Source organism: Hemiscyllium ocellatum, chromosome 7 (assembly GCF_020745735.1).
Source record: "Hemiscyllium ocellatum isolate sHemOce1 chromosome 7, sHemOce1.pat.X.cur, whole genome shotgun sequence".
In the NCBI taxonomy this organism is placed as follows: Eukaryota; Metazoa; Chordata; class Chondrichthyes; order Orectolobiformes; family Hemiscylliidae; genus Hemiscyllium; species Hemiscyllium ocellatum.
The window spans coordinates 23,757,909-23,782,170 of NC_083407.1; the positions used below are offsets into that span (position 1 = coordinate 23,757,909).

At 42.6% G+C, this 24,262-nt stretch overlaps 1 protein-coding gene across 1 annotated transcript in view; it reads left to right on the plus strand.

The window, feature by feature from the left end:
- Positions 1–24,262, plus strand: part of si:dkey-219c10.4 (high affinity cGMP-specific 3',5'-cyclic phosphodiesterase 9A) — a 114,113-nt gene that overhangs the window by 68,723 nt on the left and 21,128 nt on the right. Inside the window, exons 9-11 of the mRNA XM_060827737.1 lie at positions 6,286–6,408; positions 15,718–15,810; positions 20,442–20,509. Of these exons, the coding sequence (XP_060683720.1) occupies positions 6,286–6,408; positions 15,718–15,810; positions 20,442–20,509 (284 nt within the window). The remainder of the gene's footprint in view (positions 1–6,285; positions 6,409–15,717; positions 15,811–20,441; positions 20,510–24,262) is intronic.

Consider the following 24,262-nt stretch of genomic DNA (forward strand, 5'->3'; position numbering starts at 1 on the left):
GTATCACGTAATAAATACTATTGAGGCTGCATGTGTGTCAATATTATATAAGAATAGTATTAGTCCATTTGTAATGGCCTCAACCCGTGTGAAGACATAGAACCACAGCACAAAAGAGACCAGTTTGTCCATTGAGTCCATCTCTTTCAACGAGCAGTGCAATAAGTCCCATTTCCCCAATCTTTCAACATACCCTTTCCATCTCTTCTTCACTTCCAATTGTCCAGTTTCCTTTTAAGCCTACTCTTGAATCTGTATGGACCATTCTTTCAGCTTATCATTCAAAGCTGAATCATTCAGAGCATGAAAATATTGTTCTTTATCTCATCTTTGATTCAAAGTTCAATTCCCTGAACTCTATCTCCCTTGGTTATTGAAGCTTCAGCTAATTCAAAGTTTCTTTTTATTTACTCTATCCATTTTAAAATACATTTTCATGGAGTGTAGGCTTCACTGACATTTGCCTGCATCTCTCCTATTCGGTATTAATGTTACATTGAAATTTAATGAAAACAGAAATTTCAAATGATGCACCCAGCAACTTCTAAAATATCTGGCCTGTTAATAGTAAACTCTTCACACATTTTGTCATAAATAACTGGCATCTCTTTCTCTCCATATTGTTAATATTTATTGGGGTTGTTGTGTTTAGAGCATAGAATAGTACAGCATAGTACAGGCCCTTTGGCTCTTGATGTTGTGCTGACCTTTTATCCTACTCTAAGATCAGACTAACCTACATACCCTTCATTTTACTATTGTCCATGTACCTGTCCAAGAGTCGTTTAAATCTCCCTAATGTATCTGACTCTACTACCACCACTGGCATTGCATTCCACGCACCCACCGATCTCTGTGTAAAGAACCTCCCTCTGACATCTCCCCTAAACCTTCTTCCAATCACCATCTTGTACACCTCTATCAAATCTAACTCTTCTTCACTCCAATGAGAAAGGCCTCAGCTTCCTCAACCTTTCTTCATAAGATATGCCTTCCAGTCCAGGCAGCATCCTCTGCACTCTCTGTAAAGCTTCCAAATCCTTCCTATAATGAGGTGACCAGAACTGAACACAATATTCCAAGTATGCAAGTATGGTCTAACCAGCTTTATAGAGCTGCAGCTCTTAAACTCAAACCTCCTGCTAATGAAAGCCAACACCAATATGCCATGCACCTTCTTAATAACGCTATTAACTTGGGTGGCAAATTTGAAGGATCTATGGAGCTGGACCCCAAAATCCCTCTGTTCCTCCACACTGCCAAGAATTCTGCCTTTATCTCTGTAATATGCATTCAAATTTGACCTTTCAAAATAAATCACTTCACAGTTTTCCAGGTTGAACTCCATCTGCCTCTTCTCAGCCCAGTTCTGCATCCTGTCAATGTCCCGTTGCAACCTACAACAGCCCTCCACACTCTCCACTACTCCACCAACCTTTGTATCATCAGCAAAATTACCAACCTACCCTTTTACTTCCTCTTCCAAGTCATTTAAAAAAACTACAAAGAGCAGAGGTCCCAGAACTGACCCCTGCAGAACACCACTGGTCACCAAGCTCTAGGCTGAATACTTTCCATCTACTACCACCCTCTGTTTTCTATGGGCTAACTAATGTTGTATCCGACAGCAAAATTTCCCTGTATCCTATGCCTTCTAATTTTCTGAATGAGCCTACCACAGGGAACCTTATCAAATACCTTGCTAAAATCCATATACCCCGCATCCATTGTTCTACCTTCATCAATGTATTTTGTCGCATCCTCAAAGAATTCAATAAGGTTTGTGAGGCATGACTTGCCCCGCACAAAGCCATGCTGGCTATCTCTAATCAAACTATCGTTTTTCAAGTAAACATAAATCCTGTCTCTCAGAATCCTCTCCAATAATTTACCCACCACAGACGTAAGACTGACTGAATCATTGAATACCAACAGTATGGCAACAGGCCCTTCAGCCCAACAAGTCCACACCACCCCTCCAAAGTGTAACCCACCCAGAGCCATTCCCCTACTTCTTTACATTTACCCCAACTAATGCACCTAATCTACACATGCCTAAACACTATGGGCAATTTAGCATGGTCAATCCACCTAACCAGCACATCTTTGGATTGTGGGAGGAAACCGGAGCACCCAGAGGAAACCCACGCAGATACAGGGAGAATGTGCAAACTCCACACAGACAGTCACACAAGGCGGGAATCGAACCTGGTGTTGGGAGGCAATAGTGCTAACTACTGAGCCACCGTTCCGTCCCCATCTGGGTCTGGGACTGGTCTGTAATTCCCAGGATTATCCCTATTTGCTTTATTGAATAAGGGAGTAACATTTGCCACCTAATTTGGCAGGGAAGGCGGGGGGGGTGGTGGAGAAGCGGGTATTGAGGGTGGTGGGAACCAGAGTTACAGATCTGAGGATGGAGAAGCTAGAGAAAAGGTAGATATAGCATGCAGAGAGTCTGTAAGAAGCGATAAAGAGTTGATAGGTAGAAGTTGCTGTCAATGTGGTGGGTTTAAGTGTATTTCTATTAACACAAGAAGTATCAGGAATAAAGGTGATGAACTTAGAGCATGAATCAAGACTTGAAACTATGATGTTGTGGTCATTACGGAGACTTGGATATAACAGGAGCAGGAATGGTTGTTGGATGTTCCAGGGTTTGGATGTTTCAAAAGGAAAAGGGTGGGGGTTGGAGATAAAAGAGGTGGGGAGTGGCATTGCTAATCAGGGATAGTATCACAGCTGCAGAAAGGCAGGTCATTGAGGAGGGTTTCTCCACAGAGTCAGTATGTGTGGAAGTCAGAAACAGGAAAGGAGCAGTCACTTTATTGGGAGTTTTCTACAGACCGCCCAATAGCAACAGAACCAAGGATGAGCAGATTGGGAGGCCGATTTTGGAAAGGTGCAGGAATAACAGTGTTGTTGTGATGGGTGACTTTAATTTTCCTAATATTGATTGGAATCTCCTTAGATCTAATAGTTTTGATGGAGCAGTTTTTGTCAGGTATATGCAGGAAGACTTCCTGACTCAATATGTAGATAGGCTAACTAGAGGGGAGGCCATATTTGATTTAGTGCTTGGTAATGAACCAGGTCAGGTGTCAAATCCTTTAGTGGGAAAGTATTTTGGTGATAGTGATCACAACTCCCTGACCTTTACTATTGTTATGGAGAGGGATAGGTGCAGATAGTATGTGAAAGTGTTTAATTGGTGGAGGGAGAATTACAATGCTATTAGGCAGGAACTGGGACACCTAAATTGGGAACAGGTATATAAATGCCAGAAATGTGGAAGTTGTTTAGGGAGCACTTGCTGATAGTGCTGGACAGGTTTGTCCATGGAGGCAAGGAAGGGATGGCATATTGAAAAGACTATGGGTAACAAGGGATGCGGAATATCTAGTCAAGAGAAAAAGGAAGGCTTACTTAAGTTTGAGGAGACAAGAATCAGACAGGACTCTAGAGGATTACAAGGTAGCCAGGAAGGAACTGAAGAATGGACTTAGGAAAGCTAGAAGGGTTAGGGTGTAAGATTAAGGAAACCCTAAGGCATTCTACACTTTTGTGAGGAATAAGAGGATGGCCCGAGTGAGGGTAGGACCGATCAGCGATAGTGGAGGGAACTTGTGCCTGGAGTCGTAGGAGGTAGGGGAGGTACTTAATGAATATTTTGCCTCAGTATTCATGACTGAGGACAGGATGAAACAAACTGAGATGCTCGAACATGTTCATGTTAAGAAGGTGGATGTACTGAAAATTTTGAAAACATAAGAGTAGCTAAGTCTCCTGGGCCAGATGGGATATACCCTATGTTACTACAGGAAGTGAAGAAAGAGATTGCTGTGCATTTAATGGTGCTCTTTGCATCCCCATTGTCCACTGCAGTAGTGCCAGATGATTGGAGGGTGGCAAATGCTTTGACTAATGCTTCCCATGTTTGCTGAAGGTAGTCCTAAATAAACTGTTGTATTCTCTTGATAAATATTACAGAATCTTGCAGGATGAAATTTACCAGACCATTACTTTACATATGTTTACTGATTACTTGCTATGAACTAAGAAGTTTCTTTAAGATCTTATGTGGCACTGAGCCATATTGGCAAGGCCATCATTTGTTGTCCATCGCTGATTGCTTTGGACAGTGTGGTGGTGAGATACCATCGGAAAGTTGGTGATGGTCCTGAATTGAGAAGCTTCAGGACACCTTTGCCGAGGTTTCTCATCGTATTGTCACAGGGAACTCCATCTTTTATTGCTTCATGTGAATCAGGGGAAACTCTCCACTGATTGGTGTCATCTCTAGCACAAAGGAAGATGCTTGTGGTTGTCGGAGTTCAGTATTGTCAGCTCCAGGACATCTCTGCAGGAGTTCCTCAGGATAGTGGATGTTTGCTGATGACAGCACCACTCATGATTCATCAGATACTGAATAATATGATATCCATGCACACCACACAAGTGCTAGGCAATGACCATCTTCAAGTATAGATATGAACCTAAAATTTAAATTAGTTACATGAAGTTAACTGAAATGAGGAAAATAAAAGAATCCTGGTGATGACACATTGATCAAGCAGGTCACTTGTTTTAATGTGTTTCTGTCTTGTTATGGAACTAAAGAATCGCTGCTTGATTAGATTAGATTACTTACACTGTGAAAACAGGCCCTTTGGCCCAACAAGCCCACACCGATCCGCTGAAGCGCAACCCACCCAGACCCATTCCCCCCTTCACCTAACACTACGGGCAATTTATCATGGCCAATTCACATTTTTGGGGTTGTGGGAGGAAACCCATGCAGACACAGGGAGAATGTGCAAACTCCACACAGTCAGTTGCCTGAGGCAGGAATTGAACCCGGGTCTCTGGCGCTGTGAGGTAGCAGTGCTAACCACTGTGCCACCGTGCTGCCCTTGGCTCATCATGTCTGCACCAACCCTCTGAAGAGCATCCCAGCCTATAATCCTTGCATTTGCCATAGCTAACCCATCTAGCCTACACACCACAGAGCAATTTAGTATGGCCAAATTACCTAACTTGTATATCTTTGCGCTATGGAATGAAATCAGAGCACCTGGCAGGAGTCCACACAGACAGAGGGATAATGTAAATCCCTCACAGACTCAAGGCTGGAATTGAACACCGATCTCTAACACTGTGAGGCAGCAGTGCTAACCACTGAGCCACCATGCCACTCAGTTATACTGAAGATGTGTGTGTGTGTGTGTGTGTGTGTGTGTGTGTGTGTGTGTGTGTTTACATTGAATGTTATAACTCAGCAGCAATGAACTGAACTGTCACAGTAAAACTGTCTGGAAAAGCTGTTGTGCTATTTGAACAGTCACAGTGAATCAGATGTAATAATGAGAACTATTTATCAGCTACATTTATGACTGTCTTGGAATTCTGCTGAGTAGACAACTGTTGATTCATTAGCATAAAGGTGGTGAGTATCTTGAACAAATTGGCTTGAAGCCAAAGTTCATGAAGTCCAAGAATTAAATCTATTTCCAAGAAGAGACATGTAAGTCTTAGTGAGCAATGAATCGTACTGGCTGTAGTAGATGACATGGCTGTGATGTTTGTCAGTGGTCAACCTGATCATTTGCTGGAGACTGGACAGTGTGAAATCTTGAATGCATCAGTTGTCTGCATGCAAGCTACCATCCCTTCCTTGCCTGTCCAAACCTGTCCAGTTGTCAGAATGGAAAAAAGGGTACAAAATGCCTCCGAGTAAAGTCAGCCAAAGCAGCTGGAGATTTGGTCAGAGGAGCGTGTTCAGAGGAGGTTCCTAGGAATGAAAAGCTTGACATCCGAGGAAACTTTTTGAAACTTACAGCATATAGACAGTATGGTCAGCTGGACAGTTTGGATGTTGGGAAGGTGTTTTCATTGGTAGGAGAGATTAGGACCCGAGGGCACAGCCATAGAGTAAAGGGAAAACATTTCAGAAAAGAGGTAAGGAGAAACCTCTTCAGCCAGAGAGTGGCGAATCTAAGGAATTCACTTCCAGAGAAGGCTGTGGAGGCCAGGTCATTCAGTTATTTAGTACAGAGATGGATAGGTTCTTGATTGCCCAGGGGATCAAGGGATACTGGGAAAAAAAATGGGAAAATGGGATTGAGAAACTTATCAGCCATGATTGAATGATAGAGCAGACTAGATAGCATGGTGGCACAATGGTTAGCACTGCTGCCTTACAGCACCAGGGACCTGGGTTCAATTCACACCTTGGGCAACTGTATCGAATTTATTTCATGGCGTGTCTCATTTTGTTTCATACAGATGTATGGGTTGATCTGGTTAACAGACCTTCAAAACAAAATGGATGATATTGATATCCTAACCATGCTCACCTCAGCAATATGCCATGATCTGGACCATCCAGGCTATAACAATGCATATCAGGTAATAATATCCATTGGAGACATATTAATATGGCACTGTTTTCCATTCATATTTGTTTACTTATGCAATTTATATAAGCCATTAATGTTTTTCTGATTACATTGATAACAATAGCAGGAAAAGGCAGAAGTCTGCTATCAAATATTAGGGCTCCTTCATTACTTGCACAGCATGGACTTTTTTTTGTGTATAAGCATACTCATGTACTTTAGATCAACCAAAATAGCTAAGTAGTGGTAAGTAATGAAAGATCACTTCCTTGATTTAATATGGTAGCTGTGTGAGCAACCCTCTGTTTGTGGTCCATAGCCTTCACTGTTGTGTTCATGTCAAGATGGGAAATTACTAGCCCTAGATCCCCGTGTTATATCATTGCTGACAATTGGACAATGAGATCCAGGAAAGTCAATATTTCTATTTTCCAGTACTTCCACGTTTTCCTGCCACAGGCTCTGTAGTGGGTTTCAATTATTCCTGGAAGATCATAAAGTTCCATCTCACCTGACCTCCATGATAACATTTCTGAGTTTTGTGGTCTACCTTGTGGATAATTGACTGGCCTGGAGCAGACAAACCCATACTGCTTGTTGGGTTGAGGGAGTCTAGTAGTTTATCGAACCCATGTCCAGTCCAGAGTTCAGGTTTTTATATAATCATAGAATAGAATCATAGAATCCTTACAGTGTGGAAGCAGGCCTTTTGGCCGGTCGAGTCCACACTGACCTACTCAGAATATCCCACACCCCCTACCTTTCCCTGTAATGCTGTATTTCCTATGGCTAATCTACCTAAGCTGCATACCCCTGGACACTTCGGACAATTTAGCATAGCCAATCCATCTAACCTGCACATCTTCAGACTGAGGGAGGAAACTGGACCACCCGGAGGAAGCCCATGCTGACATAGGGAAAATGTGCAAACTCCACAAAGTAAGTCACCAAAATCGAACCTGGGTTCCTGGCACTGTGTGGCAGCAGTGCTAACCGCTGAGCTACTGTGCTGCCCACGCAGTCCTGTTTCCCAAATGCCTATTCACAATAAACAATTCACATACAAGTCTGCAGTGTGCTGGAATACTTCCCCTTTGTCTAAGTGACAGCAACTCGAACTCATAAAGGTCAACACCATCCAGAGTGGAGCATCCCACTTCATTGGCACCACACTCACTCTCTTGAACATTCGCCCCCTTCACCACTGATGCACAATGGCAGTATCATCTCCAGGATATGTTACAGCAACTCACCCACACTCCTTCAACAGCACCTTTCAAACCTGATAGCTCTGACTTGAGATTCCTTCACCCTGACAACTGTAGCTGTTCAAGAAAGCAGCTCACCACCACCTTCTCAAAGTCATTTCGTGATGAGCAATAAACGTTGGCTTTGCTAGTAGCCCACACCTCATGAGTAAATTTAAAAAATGACAAGAAGGATCCACCTGATATTGCAATCTCCAGTAGATTGTGAGAGTTAAAAACAGGATGCACAGACTCCGATTATAAAAAAAGTCACTGCTTTACATCAGGAGGAGAAAAGTAATCAGATGTGACACGTGATCAATTTTCTTATCTCATAAGTATCTCATAACAGTATCTCTCAATGTTACTGATGCTCTAAAGATAGTAGCTATTTGGATCCAATGGGGACTATGTCAAATATCTTTTACATTCATTAGATATCTGCACCTCTTGTGGACCTATGAGGAAGATGCATCTATCTTGCTGGCAGTATAGTGTGAATAGGCTTTGGGATTGTAGATAATTCGAGCTGTTAGCAGATTTGAGATTGTATGCATCTCCTAATGCACTCACGTGACAAGTACAGCATCCTCCTGAAAGTGATTTATCCTGAATGGTAAAGTTGTAGACTGCCTTTTGAAGCAAAGTGAAGGATGATTACCTTCTTCATACAGCTTTACAAGCAAGAAAAGCCACTGCACATCAATGTTAAAATAATGGTGGTAATCCACTCTGATCTTTAATGGAAATATTTCTTAATCATTCATTTTTTAAATGAAGACTTTATCTTTGGATGTTCCAAATTTTAGACTATCATCTTCCATATCTTCAGTTGAAATTAATCTACTCGCTAATCCTAATAGATGCATCCTTTGCTACAACAGAACCATAAAATGCGGCCGATAATATTAGGAAACTGAGTAATCGAGACTTATTTAAACCTAGTGTACTGAACTTCTTTGCTATGGAACTGGAGCTGCATGGGATTATACGTTAATAGGTTTATTTATTATTTCAACAAGACTTCAAAACTCATTGGAGTTATTTGTTACTTGTCAAGATGTCATTGCAAGATAATAAGGACATTATTTATAAAATGTATGCAGAAAACTTACATGCATTATACCTCAAATTTCTATCAAACTTGGTGCCTTTGGTATCTTTAAGTTGGAGATGTGAATTTGGTACACTGTGTTGCATGGTTTTTGTTGTAAACATACCAACTGCACAACAAGGATTAGCAAAACAATAAAAGCCCACAGGCTTTTGTTTGAAGATAAGATTACACACAGATCACGGTAACTGGGAAGCTATGTGAAATAACTCCACCAAGGCCGGTATCCTGTCACTACCTCTCCATTTACTTACACGTGCATAGTACATAGCACTAATCCAGCTACCTCAGTGCCTGCTCCAAGAGTGAACAGAAACCCTGACATTCCTGTCAGCCAGGTCTCCTTGATTGAACCAAGTTTATAGCCCCAATCAGGGAACTCATATTCTATGAGGTCTACCTGACCTTGTTCCAATCACTACATCCCTCCCCAACCTAAGTCCTAAGATATAGACCTGTTCTTTTTCCTGTAGCTTGTCCTGGGATGTTTTTGCACAAGGTCCAGTTCCTCTGCCTCAGCTTTGGATACAGGCAGCGGGTACTGGATTGTAGCCCGCATCTTGCAACCGGAGCATCTCGGCCAAAGTTCATCTTCTTTGGATGGTAATGGTGTAGAGGCTGCAACATTTACAATGTCCATCTTGTCCTCAGATGTTTCTTCAATGCTAGGTGAAGGCGGAGAACCCATGGGTTCTGACAGCCTTGCCAGGTGTCTTGAGGGGCTGGGTATGTTCCCCTCAGTTTGTGAGGTTGCAGCTTTCATGTGGTCCATGTGCTTTTTCAGGACCATCTCACCTACCCACACTTGGTACGTCATGGGATCTGACCTCACCTCAATCATGCTTCTTACCAAAGTTCGTCCCCTGAACTAAACTGCCTCTCTCGCTTAGAGGAATCTTGTGTCTGGTATTGGCATTCCTGATGCCATTTCACTCACCCCCTCAAGGTCCAGGATAATCAGGTTTAACCTGGTGCAGAGTCTTCTGCCCATGAGCAATTCTGCTGGTGCTATTTATGTAGTTGCATCAGGGTGGTCCTGTATTCCAACAGGGACTGGGACAGTTTGCTATTACGTGAAGCTGTCGGCTGTTTAAGCCCGCCTTCAAAATTTGGACTGCACTTTCCACCAGAACATTAGATGATGGATGGTAAGGGACTGTACTTACATGTGATTTGAGGACATACTCAAATTCTCTGCTGGTAAATAATGACTTGTTGTTCGTGATCAACACTTCTGGGAGTCCATGTATTGTAAAAGCTGCTTACAGCTTTGCAATTGTCATTCCTATGTTTGACACATGTCCAACCACTTTGAATCGATGTCCACAAAGATTAATATCATAGAGCACATGAAAGGACCGGCATAGTTGACTTGAAGCAGAGTCTAGGATTTACCTGTCCATTCCCATGAAGGTGGGGAAGCTGCTGGTTGTAATTTTTGTCCTTGTTGGTACTCTGGACACTGCCCCACCAACGTGGCTACGTCAACATCCAATCCTGGTGAGACAGAACTTCTCACCAACATCTTCATTTTGGAAACCTCTGGATGACCCTGGTGGAGTTTAGCCAGTACCTGCTGGCGACCTTGGCTCTGGACAATCGCTCTCACTCTCCATAATAATATGCTGTCTTCTGGTCTCACCAGGTCCAGAAAAGTTTCAATTTTCCATGTGGTGGCCCTTTTATCTCCCCCAACACCACCAGCTGGTTTAGTTTTGCGGAGATAGGATCTTTTTGCGTCCACAGTCTGATATTATCAGCGGTGACAAGAAGGGTGCCCAGAAGGTTTAAAACCAGAACAGGCTCTTCCAGTGGCAGCACTCCTGCCATATCCACCAGTGAGAGACAACTCAAGGCATCCACATTTACCACTTGATCTCCCAGACTGTTTTCAAATTTGCAATTGTATGCACTCAGAATGAGAGCCCACGGCTGAATTCAACCTGAAGCTATGTTTGGCATTTCCTTGTCCTCTTTATGTAGCCCTATCAGGGTTTGTGGTCTGTCACTGTCACAAATTTACATCCGAAAAAGTATGGATGGAACTTTCTCACACCACAGATGGCCGCCAAACCTTCCTTCCGTATCTTTGTTCGTCATCAGCCAAACTCTCGGAAGCATAAGCTATCAGATGTTCCTTTTTGCTGGGCCACTGGTGAGCAAACACTACCCCAGTACCAAACAGGGAGGCATCACTTGTCAGCACCACATCTCACAATATCTCAGATGACGATAGCTGCTTCTTTACTTCCCTAAAGGCTACACCTTGGCTGTGAGACCATTTCCAAGTCTGACCCTGTTTCAATAGCAGATGTAAGGGCGCCAAGATGGAGACCTGGTTACGTATGAACTTTTTTGTTATAATTCACCATCCCAAGGAAAACCTCAGCTGTGGTTCAGAGAGGAGAGTCAGAGCACCTTTGATCACCCTCACTTTATCTTCCAACGAGTATAACCCAGTCTTGTCAACTCTGTAGCCAAAGTAGATCACTTGGGGGTGCCCTGAACACAGATTTTTCCCTCTTAAGGCCACTTTGGAAAACATATAAGGACTGTGTCCAAGTTTTCTAAATGCTCTTTATTCATCTTCCTGTTATTAACACGTCATCCAGATAAATGGCAACCTGGGGTAGACCTTGTAAAATGTATTCCATCATAAATTGGAAAATGGCTCAGGCTGATGATACGCCAAAAGGCGTATTGGCACTATTGCCTATTGGTACGAACTCTTATGGATATTAATAGTAGCATAATTCTGGGAATCCTCATCTAACCGCAATCACAGGTACGCTTGGCTAATGTTCAGCCTCATGAATAACAGCCCTGCTGCCAGTTTTGTGTGTAAATCCTCTATGTGAGGGATTGGGTATTTATCCAGCTGCAAAAAGCGGTTTACCATTTATTTGAAATCCCTGCAAAGGCAAACCAAACCATCAGATGCCACAAGCAATACAACTGATGCTGCCCATTCCTCAAACTGTACCAGCTTTCCAGCCTCCGGATGTCTGCCTCTACTTTTGCCCATAAGGCAAATGGCACTGGGTGGGTCTTGCAGAATCGTGGAATTGTTTCTCAGTCAACGTGCAAGGTAACCTTGTCCCCTTTGATAGTCCCTAGACCTTCCTGAAAAACGTCTGGGTATTTAATTAGGTCTTCACTCATCAGCCATTTTCCAATGGAAAAATGTTCGGCCAATCAAGTTGAATCTCACTTGACCAATATCACCCCATCAAGTCTTGGGCTCAAGTCTTTTACTACAATCAGTGATACCTGAACCAATTGCTTTTCACAAGAGACTGTGTTTTGGTCTTTGCTGCTGTTTACCTATTATTTACTTATCTATGCTATTTAACTATATGATTTGCCTACAATGCTCGCAAGACAATGTTTTTCACTGTGCCTTGGTATGCTGGACAATAAATTTAATTCAATTTAACCGAAGTTGAACCCTAAATCCGTGGGAGTTCGCTGGTATAAGTTCTCAGCCTGGCCAAGGTCTCACACAAACTTAAAGGTAGGAGTTCAAAGTGAATGGTAGTAAAGACTAGTTCCACAATCACTGATATAGCCAGGCCACAATCACCCTCCATTAGAATTGGTGACTATTTAACCGATGTTTATTTTGATTGGTTCTGATTTGGATGTTGCTAAGCAATTTAATTGTTCTAAACCAGCTCTAGAGTGTGCAATCTCAAGGATACCAGCCTATGAGTTCTCTGACTCAACTCTATCCCTGTCTCGAATCCGCATATCATCAGCAACTACAATGGCTTGCTGGCCTCGATCCTGAAGATAATTTTAACCACTTGGCCAAGTCTCGGCTTTGGTTTCAGGTTTTGCTGTGAGTTTACATTGAGTCCCTATCTTCAGAATATGTCCCGAGTGAGGTTCTGCAATTGCCTTCACTCAGGTGGTGTTTCCCAAGCTCAGTCAGCCCAGCGAGGGTGTCCACTTCCATCAGAATTGAAAAGTGTGGTGCTGGAAAAGCGCAGCAGACCAGGCAGCATCTGAGGAGCAGGAGAATCGACATTTCGGGCACAAGCGTTTCTTCAGGAAGAGCTTATGCCTGAAACGTCGATTCTCCTGCTCCTTGGATGCTGCCTGGCCTGCTGCGTTTTTCCAGCACCACACTTTTCAACTCTGGTCTCCAGCATCTGCAGTCCTCACTTTCTACTACTTCCATCAGAATACCCTGTAAGTCATGTACTCCACTTGCTGCACTTTCTAGAATTAGAATTAGATTTAGATTACTTACAGTGTGGAAACATGCCCTTCGGCCCAACAAGTCCACTCCGACCCACCAAAGTGCAACCCATCTAGACCCATTCCCCTACATTTGCCTAACACTACGGGCAATTTAGCATGGCCAATTCACCTAACCTGCACATTTTTGGACTGTGGGAAGAAATTGGAGCACCCGGAGGAAACCCACACAGACACGGGGAGAATGTGCAAACTCCACACAGTGAGTCACCTGAGGCAGGAATTGAACCTGGGTATCGGGTGCTGTGAGGCAGCAGTGCTAACCACTGTGTCACCGTAGGTTTATTATGTAATGAAAACATCAGTTGCAGTGCCTGAAGTCCAGTTGAGCTTCAGTTAGTAGGTGCTTTTGCATGGTCACATCATTAATCACACACACCAAAGGGTCTCTGAGCATCTCACTTACAGTTAAACCCAAAATCACATGTCGTCTTAACCTTGTCAAAAACCTGAATACAAATTTCCCTGGTTTTCAAATTGCTGAGTAAAACTGATAGCATCTAAGAATTAGAGGAGGCTTGGGGTCATAATATTCCTTAGCTAAATCCATCAACGCTTGAAAGGTTTTAGTATCTGGTGCCACTGGGAAAGTTAGCTTTCTAATAACTGAAAAAGCTTTGGGTTCACAAGCTGTCTGGAAATTGCTCATTGCTTTTCATCTGCCCCAATGTCATTTGCCCAGAAATAGTAACAGATTCTGTCCACATACTGGGGCCAATTTTCGATGGCGGGATCGAATGAGACAAGCTTCCCAAATAGTGGCATGATGCCTTCAATGCTTATCCCAATTCAAAGACAATTGAATCTCTTCATAGCTATGCTTTGCTCTCGTTACCAATGAAATAACTCGGCAAAGGCCGATATCTCTTCAACAAGTCACCCTTTGTTTACATGTGCGTATTACGTGACACTGACCCAACTATCACAGAGCTGCCTTCTAGAGTGAATAGAATCCCTGACACTCCTGTTTTTTTAATTTACTCCTTTTTTAAATTACCCCCACACTACCACCTAACTGCGGTAGTGCTTATTTTTCCCCAGCACCCATGCTGTGTGTGTGCAGCTGTGAGACACAGTGAAAGACACAAGGTGCACAAATCTTTATTCAGTTTCCACCACCAAAAAGAAAAGAAACACCCGAGTGCCCAGTGACAAGCAGTGCCCTTCACATCAAAGGGCAATGCTGTGTGATCAAACAGTGAAGGGGAGGGCAGGGACTAAATCAAAATAGAGTTGGAGGGGGAAATGATGCACTCCACTCCCTGCGGCACCCACCTCTCCCTGAACAACTCCAGGGTATTGGTGGACATCACGTGCTCCTTTTACAGAGACACCTGGACTCTAACATAACCGCGGAAGAGGGACAGACACTCTTGTTTATTTTTTTTTAGTTCTCCCTTCTCCTGAAGCAATCAAGAGGAGAGTCCTTCTCACACACACTGGCCCAGCTCCCTCAGAGCCAGCTATCAGAGTGAGCAGAACCTCTGGCACTCCTTTTTTTTAAACCCCTACACTACCGCCTAACTGCGGTAGTGCTTATTTTTCCCCCAGCACCCATGGTGTGTGTGTGCAGGTGTGAGACACAGTGAGAGACACAAGGTGCCCGAATCTTTATTCAAATTTCCACCACCAGGAGGAAAAGAAACACCCGAGTGCCCAGTGACAAGCAGTGCCCTTCATGTCAAAGGGCAATGCTGTGTGATCAAACAGTGAAGGGGAGGGCAGGGGTTAAATCAAAATAGAGTTGTTGGGGGAAATAATGCACTCCACTCCCTGTGGCGCCCACCTCTCCCTGAACAAATCCAGGGTGTTGGTGGTCACTGCGTGCTCCTTTTTCAGATACACCTGGACTCTAACATAACCGCGGAAGAGGGGCAGACACTCCTGTTTATTTTTTTCTTTTTTTTCTTTTTTTTAATCAAAGGGCAATGCTGCATGATCAAAACACTCCTGTTTATTATTTTTTCCTGTTTATTTTTTTAATCAAATAGACACTCCTATTTATTTTTAAATTTACCCCCACACTACTGCCTAACTGCAGTAGTGCTTATTTTTCCCCAGCACACATGGTGTGTGTGTGCAGGTGTGAGACACAGTGACAGACACAATGTGCACGAATCTTTATTCAACTTCCACCACCAGGAAGATAGGAAAATACCCGGGTGGCCAGTGACAAGCAGTGCCCTTCACGTCAAAGGGCAATGCTGTGTGATCAAACAGTGAAGGGAGGACAGGGGTTAAATCAAAATAGAGTTGGAGGGGGAAATAATGCACCCCACTCCCTGCGGCACCCACCTCTCCCTGAACAACTCCAGGGTGTTGGTGGACACCGCATGCTCCTTTTCTAGGTACACCCGGGCTCTAACATAACCGCAGAAGAGGGGCAGACACTCCTGTTTATATCTGTCTGCTAGGGCTCCCTGATTGGAAGTCTCCAGTAAGGGAACTCATTTTATGACGTCCACCTGGCTGACTTCATTCCAATCAATACTCTAGTAAAACTTCTGACCAGCAGCACTGCTACTGTATTTGGTCTATAGTGTGCATGGGATTATTGGTCACATCCTGCAGTGTGGTAGGTAGTGATTGGCAGTAGCTTAACCACTTCAAGATCTCCTGATCAACGTGTATTTTCTCTTTGTTATTGGTTGAGTGAGTTTAGTGGAAAATTAAAAGCTTGTTTGCTTTTCCTCAGATAAACGCTCGCACAGAACTGGCATTGAGATACAATGACATCTCTCCCCTGGAGAACCATCATTGTTCTGTGGCCTTTAACATCCTGGAAAAGGTAATTCTGCATTAAACTCTGAGAAAGTCATTGGTTAAAAGCAGCCAATTTAAATTTATTAGGCGCATTAAGTTAAATTTAAAATGTGTTTCAGGACACTACTTTCTGCACCCTGCAGATGCATATCTCTACATTTAAAAGAGAATTTAAGTTGGCTGCAGGTGACCTTCAACAGAAGGCAAAAGTCTATTGTTATTCTATTGACACTGTGGTATTTGGTTGCTGACAATTATGTATTTCAATACCTTAAAATTTAGTTAATGTCCTAATAGTGAGTGCAAGCAGAATAGATCCAGTACCACTGCTTTCATGGTCTACTTTATTTCACCTTGTTCCACTTCATCATGAAATACGTGCTTGATAAACAGGCACCAAAACCCCATCATTAGGCTTGCCTTCAGTGACTGCTCATCACAGGACCCTGGGCTTGCACCGCCATGGACAGGTTTTCCTGCAAATGACTCACTATCCTGTCTTGGGGAAAAAAAACATTCCTTCACTGTCACTGTCCTGGAAATTCCTTCCTCAATATCAAATAGATTGCAACAGTTCAAGAAGGCAGCTCATCACCATTTTCTTAAAGGCAAGTGGTGATCGCCAACAAATGTTGGTCCAGCCAGTAATGCCCAGATGAAGGAATAATAATATGCTTTGGCTCCCTCAGCTCCAGTGAAGGTTAGTGAGTTTATTTTGATTCCACAATAGTGCAGTTTACGTGGGCTTCAGTACAGGCTTTGATGAGGTTGCAATAGAAGACTGGTCTAAAGGTAAGAGCACATGCAATCCAAGGCAATTTGATAAATTGAATCTAAAATTAGCTTGCAACTGGAAGGCAAAAGGTGATGATAGAGGGATGCTTTCGAATTGGAAGCCTGTGACCAGCAGTGTACCACATGGTTTGGTGCTTGGACCTTTGCTGTTAGTTATGTATGTTAAAGACTTGGATGTGAATGTTGAAGGTATGATTAGTAAATTTGTAGATGACATGAAAAGGGGTGGTGTTGTTGATAGTGAGGAGGATGGTCTCAGGTTACAACCTGATATTGCTCAACTGGTAAATTGGGCAGATCAATGCCAAATGGATTTCAATCCTGATTAATGCACTTTGGGCAGTCCAATAAGTAAAGGACACACACAATGGATGGTGGGTCCTTAGGGAGTACTGAGAACCAAAGGAATCTTGTTGTACAAGCCCATAGATTCCTGAATGTGCCAGCACAGGTGAACAGTTTGGTGAATGAAATAACTGCACAGAGACCATTATCCCATCACCAAGTTACCCTTTATTTACACATAGAAAGTCTTTGACTCTGGCACGGTCTTGTCTGGGTCAGCTCTCAGAGTGTCAGAATGTCTGATACTCCTGTTTATATCTGCCATCCAGGGCTCCCTGATTGGATCAGATTAACAGCCCAAATAAGGAAACTTATTCTATGAGGTTCAGCTGGCTGACTTTGTTACAATCACTCGATGAAGAGGGCAGACAAGATGCTTGTCTTCATTAATTTGAAAGTGGAACATAGGAGCATGGAAGTCTTGTTACAATTTTATAAAATATTGTTCAGGCCACAGATGGAATACTATGTGCAGTTCTGGTCACCACACTATCTGCACTGGAGAGGATACAAAAGGAGATTCACCAGGATGATGCACTTGATGAAAAGTCTCAGTTGTAAGGAGAGACTATATAAGGTTGGGTTTGTTTTCCTTGGCTCAGAGGACACTGAGGGAGATCTGACTGAGGCATAGACATGGTAGATTGTGAAAAATCTTTTTCCCATGGCAGATGTGCTTTAGACCACAGGGAATAAGTTAAGGCGAGGAGTCAATGTTTTCAAGGAGATCTGAGAATTTTCTTTCATGCAGAGGGTGGCAAATATATATAACAGACTGCCAGAGAGGGTGGTGAAGGCAGGTGCTTTTGCAACATTGGAGAAGCACCTGGATGAGCACTTTAAATACTCGGATATCATCGGCTATGGACCAAGTGCAACTAAATGGGATTATTATGGTTTGGTGTTTGATGATTGGCATTGGCATGGTGGGCCGAAGAGCTGTTTCTATGTTGTGTGACGCTATGACTCTAATAAGTGGCCATTATCTTAAAAAATGGACTGGGCCATCTGGAAAGGAGAGAAAGAAACATTTGTTAAAAAACAAAGGGTAATCGAAATCTGGAATGCACTAGTGAGAATGGTGTGCACATTGGATCAATTACAATTTTCAAGACAGATGAATATTTGTTTGTTAGGGAAAGACCAATCGAAATGGAATACAGATCAGTCATTATTTAACTGCAGAACAGGTTTGGGATGCTAAACAGCCTTCTATCATTCCTATGTTTACTTCTATGTTGCCAAGTTCTGTAAAAATTGAAGTTCACTTTTTGACAATAATATTTGATGAATTTTCAAATATTAAAAAATCAAATTTACTATCCTGACTTAGTCACAATTGTCCTGTGATTAAAAACTATCCTGATATTATAAAATTAAATATTTCATAAAAATGTAACTTTTAAACAATAAAAGAAGTATGCTTTTCTCTATATTTTAAAAATAATCATTCTTGGAATGTGGGCATTGCTGGCTGGTCCAATTTATTGCCCATCCCATTCATGGATAATCCCAAGCACCCATTCAAAACAGCCTTTAAGTATTAATTTAAATCATTTTGCTTGAATGAAACCAATGAAATGTGCACAGGTATAACTGGCTAGAAAATTGTGGGCATATAAAATTGGCTACAACACATGGTTAAGGATAACTTAGCCAGTTTGTGGGTTCCCAAAATGGACATCACAAAATTTACATCATTCATGACTTCTTTCAAAATATGCATTCTGTAATTTTCATCTTTATTCTCAACGAATATACATAGAGCTATAGTCTTAAAAAAAAACCCTTCTGTCTAACCAGTCCATGCTGAACATAACCCCAAACTAAACTTGTCTCATCTGCCTGCTCCTGGCTCATATTCCTCCAAACATTTCCTATTCATATACTTATCTCAGTATCTCTTAAACGTAGTAACTGTGCCCGCATCCATCACTTCATCAGGAAGTTGACTTCATACACGAACCACTGTCAGGGTAAAATAATTAGCCCCTCTTGTCCTTTTAAAATCTCTCTCCTACCATTAAGCGTATTTATACTCCTCAGGATTTTATAAACGTCTATAAGGCTGCCTCTTCACTTTCTATGCTCAGGGGAAAAATGTACCAGCCTATTCAGCCTTTCTTTATAATTTAAACCTTCCATACCTAGCAACATCCTGGTAAATCTCTTCTGAAGCCTCTCCAGCTTAGTAATATCCTTCCTATAACAAGGTGACCAGAACTGGATGCAGGATTCCAGAAGAGACCTCACCAACGTTGATATAACCTTAACATGACTACCCAACTCCTACAGTCAAAGGACTGAGCAATGAAGGCAAGCATACCAAATGCTTTTGTAACCATCCTATCTAGATGTGACGCAAACTTCAAAAAATTATGTTCCTGAACCCCTGGGTCATTCTTTTCTACAACACCACCTAAGACCTTTAATTGTGTAAGTCCTGCCCTTGTTACTTGTATCAAAATGCAACACCTTTCATTTATCCAAATTAAACTCCACCTCCCATTTTTCGGCTTATTGACCCGTTTGTAATCTTAGAAAACCTTCTTCACTGTCTGATATGACACCAATTTTGGTGTTGTCCCCAAACTTTCTCACCATGCCTTCTATATCCTCAATGTGCAAGTTCCGGTGTTGGACTGGGGTAGACAGGTCAGAAGCCATGTGACACCAGGATATATTCCAACAGGTTACTTTGAAATCACATGCTTTCGGAGCTCTGATCCTTCATCAGGTAAAGTGAAGGAAAGCATACAGGCACAGATTTTCTAGGTGGAGAGATCAGTGGGCAGAGAGATCAATGGGCAGAGAGATCAAAGATCATACAAATGATGTGACTAGAGTGTTGAATAATAAGTCTTATTATTCTCCATTCCATTCAAACCATTTGTATGATCTTTCATCTCTCTGCCCATTGATCTCTCTGCCCACTGATCTCTCCGCCTAGAAATTCTATGCCTGTACTTCAGCTGATGAAGGAATAGTGCTCTGAAAGCTTGTGGTTTCAAATAAACCTATCGGACTATTACCTGGTGTTGCGTGACTTTTAACCTTCTGCATTCTCTTCCAAATCATTTATATTAATGACAAAGGAGGACCCAGAATCAATCCATGTTTAAATATTCATTTTGTGATGCGTGTGCAATTGGACGCACCAGCTGAATAGCAGTTAAGTAGGTCAAATTTGCCTTCAATATATGATATCTGGCATTATCCAGGATTTTAATTAGCCTTTTGTGGATTATCTTGTTTGATTCTAATAATTTATGGAATCTTATCTGTGAATTCATATATTTTTTATTGATGTTTGGGGATCGTAATCTGTGATCTGTCTATTTTATTAGCATTTTGTGAGTCTTATCCTGTGATTCCATCCATTTTTTTTGCAAATAATGACATCAATGGCTTTGCCCATAATCATTTAACAATGCCAGTGCTATTACTGAGGTGTTCCTGGGTTATAATTGATGATTAGCACTTAGTAAATATTTATGTTATTTCTGGCACCTACAGTCTGAAAACAACATATTCCGAAATTTGACAACAGAACAGTTTAAACGGATTCGAGAAGGAATGATAAAGTAAGTATTAATATTCACCCTGGGAGATGAGTTTATTATATTTTTTGTGAATTATTCATAACATATTCACTGGCTCGAGGGTTCATGGCTGATACCATCGAGCACAGCCAAATGGGAAATGTGAAGAATATTATTTTACAATCAAATCATGAGAAAGCTCATAATTGGCATGTGCATTTAGACCCTTTTACAAAGCTTGCATACAGTAAGGTCATAAGGTCATACAACATGGAAACAGACACTTTGACCCAATGCTGACTAGGTTCCCAAATTAAACTAGTCCCACCTGCCTGCATTGACCTGTATCCCTCGAAACCTTTCCTATTCATGAACTTATCCAAATGTCTTTAAACATTGTACCTGTACCTACTTTCACCACTTCCTTTGGCAATTCATTCCACTCATGAGCAGTTGAATGAATTGCCCTCTGTGCAGAAAAGTTACCCTTAGTGTCTTTTTTACACCTTTCTCCTCTCACCTTAAAAATATGCCCCCCAGTTTTGAACTCCCACTCCCTGGGGAAAAGATTCTTGTCATTCATATTATCTATGTCCCTCATGATTTTATAAATCTCAATAAGGTCACCCTTCAACCTCCTATGCTCCTGTGAAAAAAGTCTCAGTCTTTCTAGTCTATTTTTATATTGCAAATTCTCCACTCCTGGCCACATCCTGGTAAGTCTTTTCTGAACACTCTCCAGTTTAATAATATCCTTCCTACAACAGTGCGACCAGAACTGGACACAATACTTCAGGAAAGGCCTTACCAATATCCTTGTGGGAGAGGCCAACACTAGAGAATGTAGTTTAAAAATTAGGATCTCCCATTTAAGCTGGAAATGAAAATATTCTTTTCCCTTAGAGAGGTGAGAGTTTTTGGATCTCCTGAGTCCTGTGGAGTCAGGGTCATTAAGTACTTTTCAGTAAAGGTAGGTATGTTCTTGCCTAACAACGAAGTCAAAGGTTGTCAGGGTAGGCTGGAATGTGGAGCAGATGAGTGTGGTACTGGAAAAGCACAGCCAATCTGGAGGCATCCGAGAAGCAGGAGAATTGACATTTCAAGTGTAAGCCCTTCATCAGGATGAGGCTTGTGGCCCAATGGGGCTAAGAGATAAATGGGAGGGTTGGGGGGTGCTGCTGGAGGGAAGGTAGCTGGGAATGCGAAGGGTAGATGAAGGTGAGGGTAAAGGTCATAAGTTGGAGAGGATGGTGGAGCAGATAGGTGGGAAGGAACATGGATAGGTAAGACAGTTCAAGAGGACAGTGTCAAGTTGGAAAGTTGAATCTGGGATAAGGTGGGGCAGCAGAAATGAGGAAACAGGTGAAATCCACATCGATCCCACGTGGTTGGAGGGTCCCAAGGCGGAAGACGAGGCATTCTTCCTTCAGGCATTGGGTGGCTAGAGTCTAATGATGGAGGAGGCCCAGGACTTGCATTTCCTTGGCAGAGTGGGAGGGGGAGTTAAAGTGTTCAGCCTCAGGGCAATGAGGTTCAACCCTCATCAGCAAATCATCATCTCCCAGACCATCCAAAACCTCATCACCTCAGGGGATCTCTCACCAACAGCCTCCAACCTCATAGACCAAGAACTCCTCCAATTCTGCCACCTGCAAACAGACTCCACCACCAGGGATATATTTCCCTCTCAACCCCTGATTTCTGGAGAGACCATTCCTTCTGTGACTCCCTTTTTAGGTCCACACACCCCACCAGCCCACCCTCCACGCCTGGCACCGTCCCCTGCCACTGCAAGAAGTGCACAATCTGTGCCCACACCTTCCCCCTTACTACTGTTCAAGGTCCCAAAGGATCCTTCCACATCCAACAGAGATTTACCTGTATCTCCACACACATCATCTACTGTGTCTGTTGCTCTTAATGTGGTCACCTCTATATTGGGGAGACAGGACACCAACTTGCAGAACGTTTCAGAGAACTCTGTGGGACACGCGCACCAAGCAATCCCACCACCCGGTGGTCGAACACTTTAACTCCTGATCTCACTCCTCCAATGACATGCAAATCCTGGGCTTCCTCCACCGCCAAACTCTAGCCACTTGACACCCGGAGGAAGAAAGCCTCATCTTCCGCCTTGGGACCCTCCAACCACACGGGATCAATGTGGATTTCACCGGTTTCCTCATTTCCGCTCCCCCATCTTATCCCAGTTCCAAACTTCCAACTTGGCACTGCCTGTTGACCTTTCCTACCTGTCTATCTTCCTTCCCACCAATCTGCTACACCCAGCTACCCTCCACACCACCCCCCCCCCACCCCCCACCTCCCATTTATCTCTCAGCCGCATTGGGCCAGAAGCCTCATTCCTGATGAAGGGCTAATGCTCAAAAGTCAATTCTCCTGCTCCTCAGATGCTACCTGACCGGCTGCATTTTCCAGCACCACGCTCTTCGACTCTGATCTCCAGCATCTGCAGTCCTCACTTTCTCTTAGGAATGTGCAGACCATAAACAGATACGCCATGAGAAATTTTCTGCTTAAAGGGGTTGTTAGAGTTTCCCTAGAAAGTAACAGAATTTGGGTCTTTAACTTTATTCAAGGTGAAGTTAGATTTTTGATGAACAGGTTATCTGGGTCAGATAGGGAAGTGCAGTTGAGACCAGAACCAGATCACCCATGATCTTATTGAGTGGAGGAGCAGACTGAAAGATAAAATGGCCATGTTAAATTGTCTGTTAGTATGTTCATTTACAGAAGTTAAAGAAAAAACATTTGTTGCACTGAATAACAGTGAAATTGGTTTTGTTTATATAGCAGACACTTTAATAGAAGATCATTGTGCAAGACTCCTAAAAGGCACACATTGGATTAGGGTGAAGAATGGAGAGTTGTTAGACCACAGGCAGTTGGTGACATTATAATCCTTTCAGATACAGAATTATTGGGACAGATTTTTGGATCTTTTCTCCTGGGTAATAAACATCACCAAGAATTAATATTAATAACAACCAATGGTCAAGGTCAAATTCTCTTAACAGATCAAACTGATATAAGACCATAAAACATGAGAGCAGACGTAGGCCATTCAGCCCATTGAATCTGCTCTGCCATTCAATTAGATCATGGCTGTTCCTCAACTCCAGTTTCCTGCCTTATCCCCATTACTTTTGAGTCCTTTACTGATGAAGAAGTAGTCTATCTCAGCCTTGCATACACTTAATGACCCAGTCTTGACAGCCCTCTTCAGTAATTAATTCTACATATCACTAACCTCTGAGAGAAAATTATTCCTCACCGTCTTTGTCTAAATATACGACCCTTTGCTCTGAAATTCTGCTTTCTCTCCCAACGAAGAAACAACCTTTCTGCATCTACTCTGACAAGCTCCTTAAGAACCTTATGTGTTTCTCATTCTCCCAAACTCCAATGAATACAAGCTCATCCTACTCAACTCCCTGCAATTGTGTTCATCTTTAGTGAAATAAAAATCTTCTTTATTTCAACTATCTTCCTGAATCATTTGTGCCTTGCCAATTAAATGCCTTGACCAGCACAAAATACTGAAGGGAGCCATGACATTAAAGGAAAATTGGAAAGAGGGTCTTGCTTGAATAAGTCAGGGTCAGATTCCCATTGCCTCGTTCCACAGACCAAGAAAATGTTCCTGGGCCTTTCTGTGTTAATCCAGCTTCTCCTTTACTGGTAATGCAACCTTGTTTTACTCTCCCACTGACCTGCAAGCTACTTGTTGGGAAATTGGTAACAATGCAAATTATGTGTATGTGGCCCTGTGCC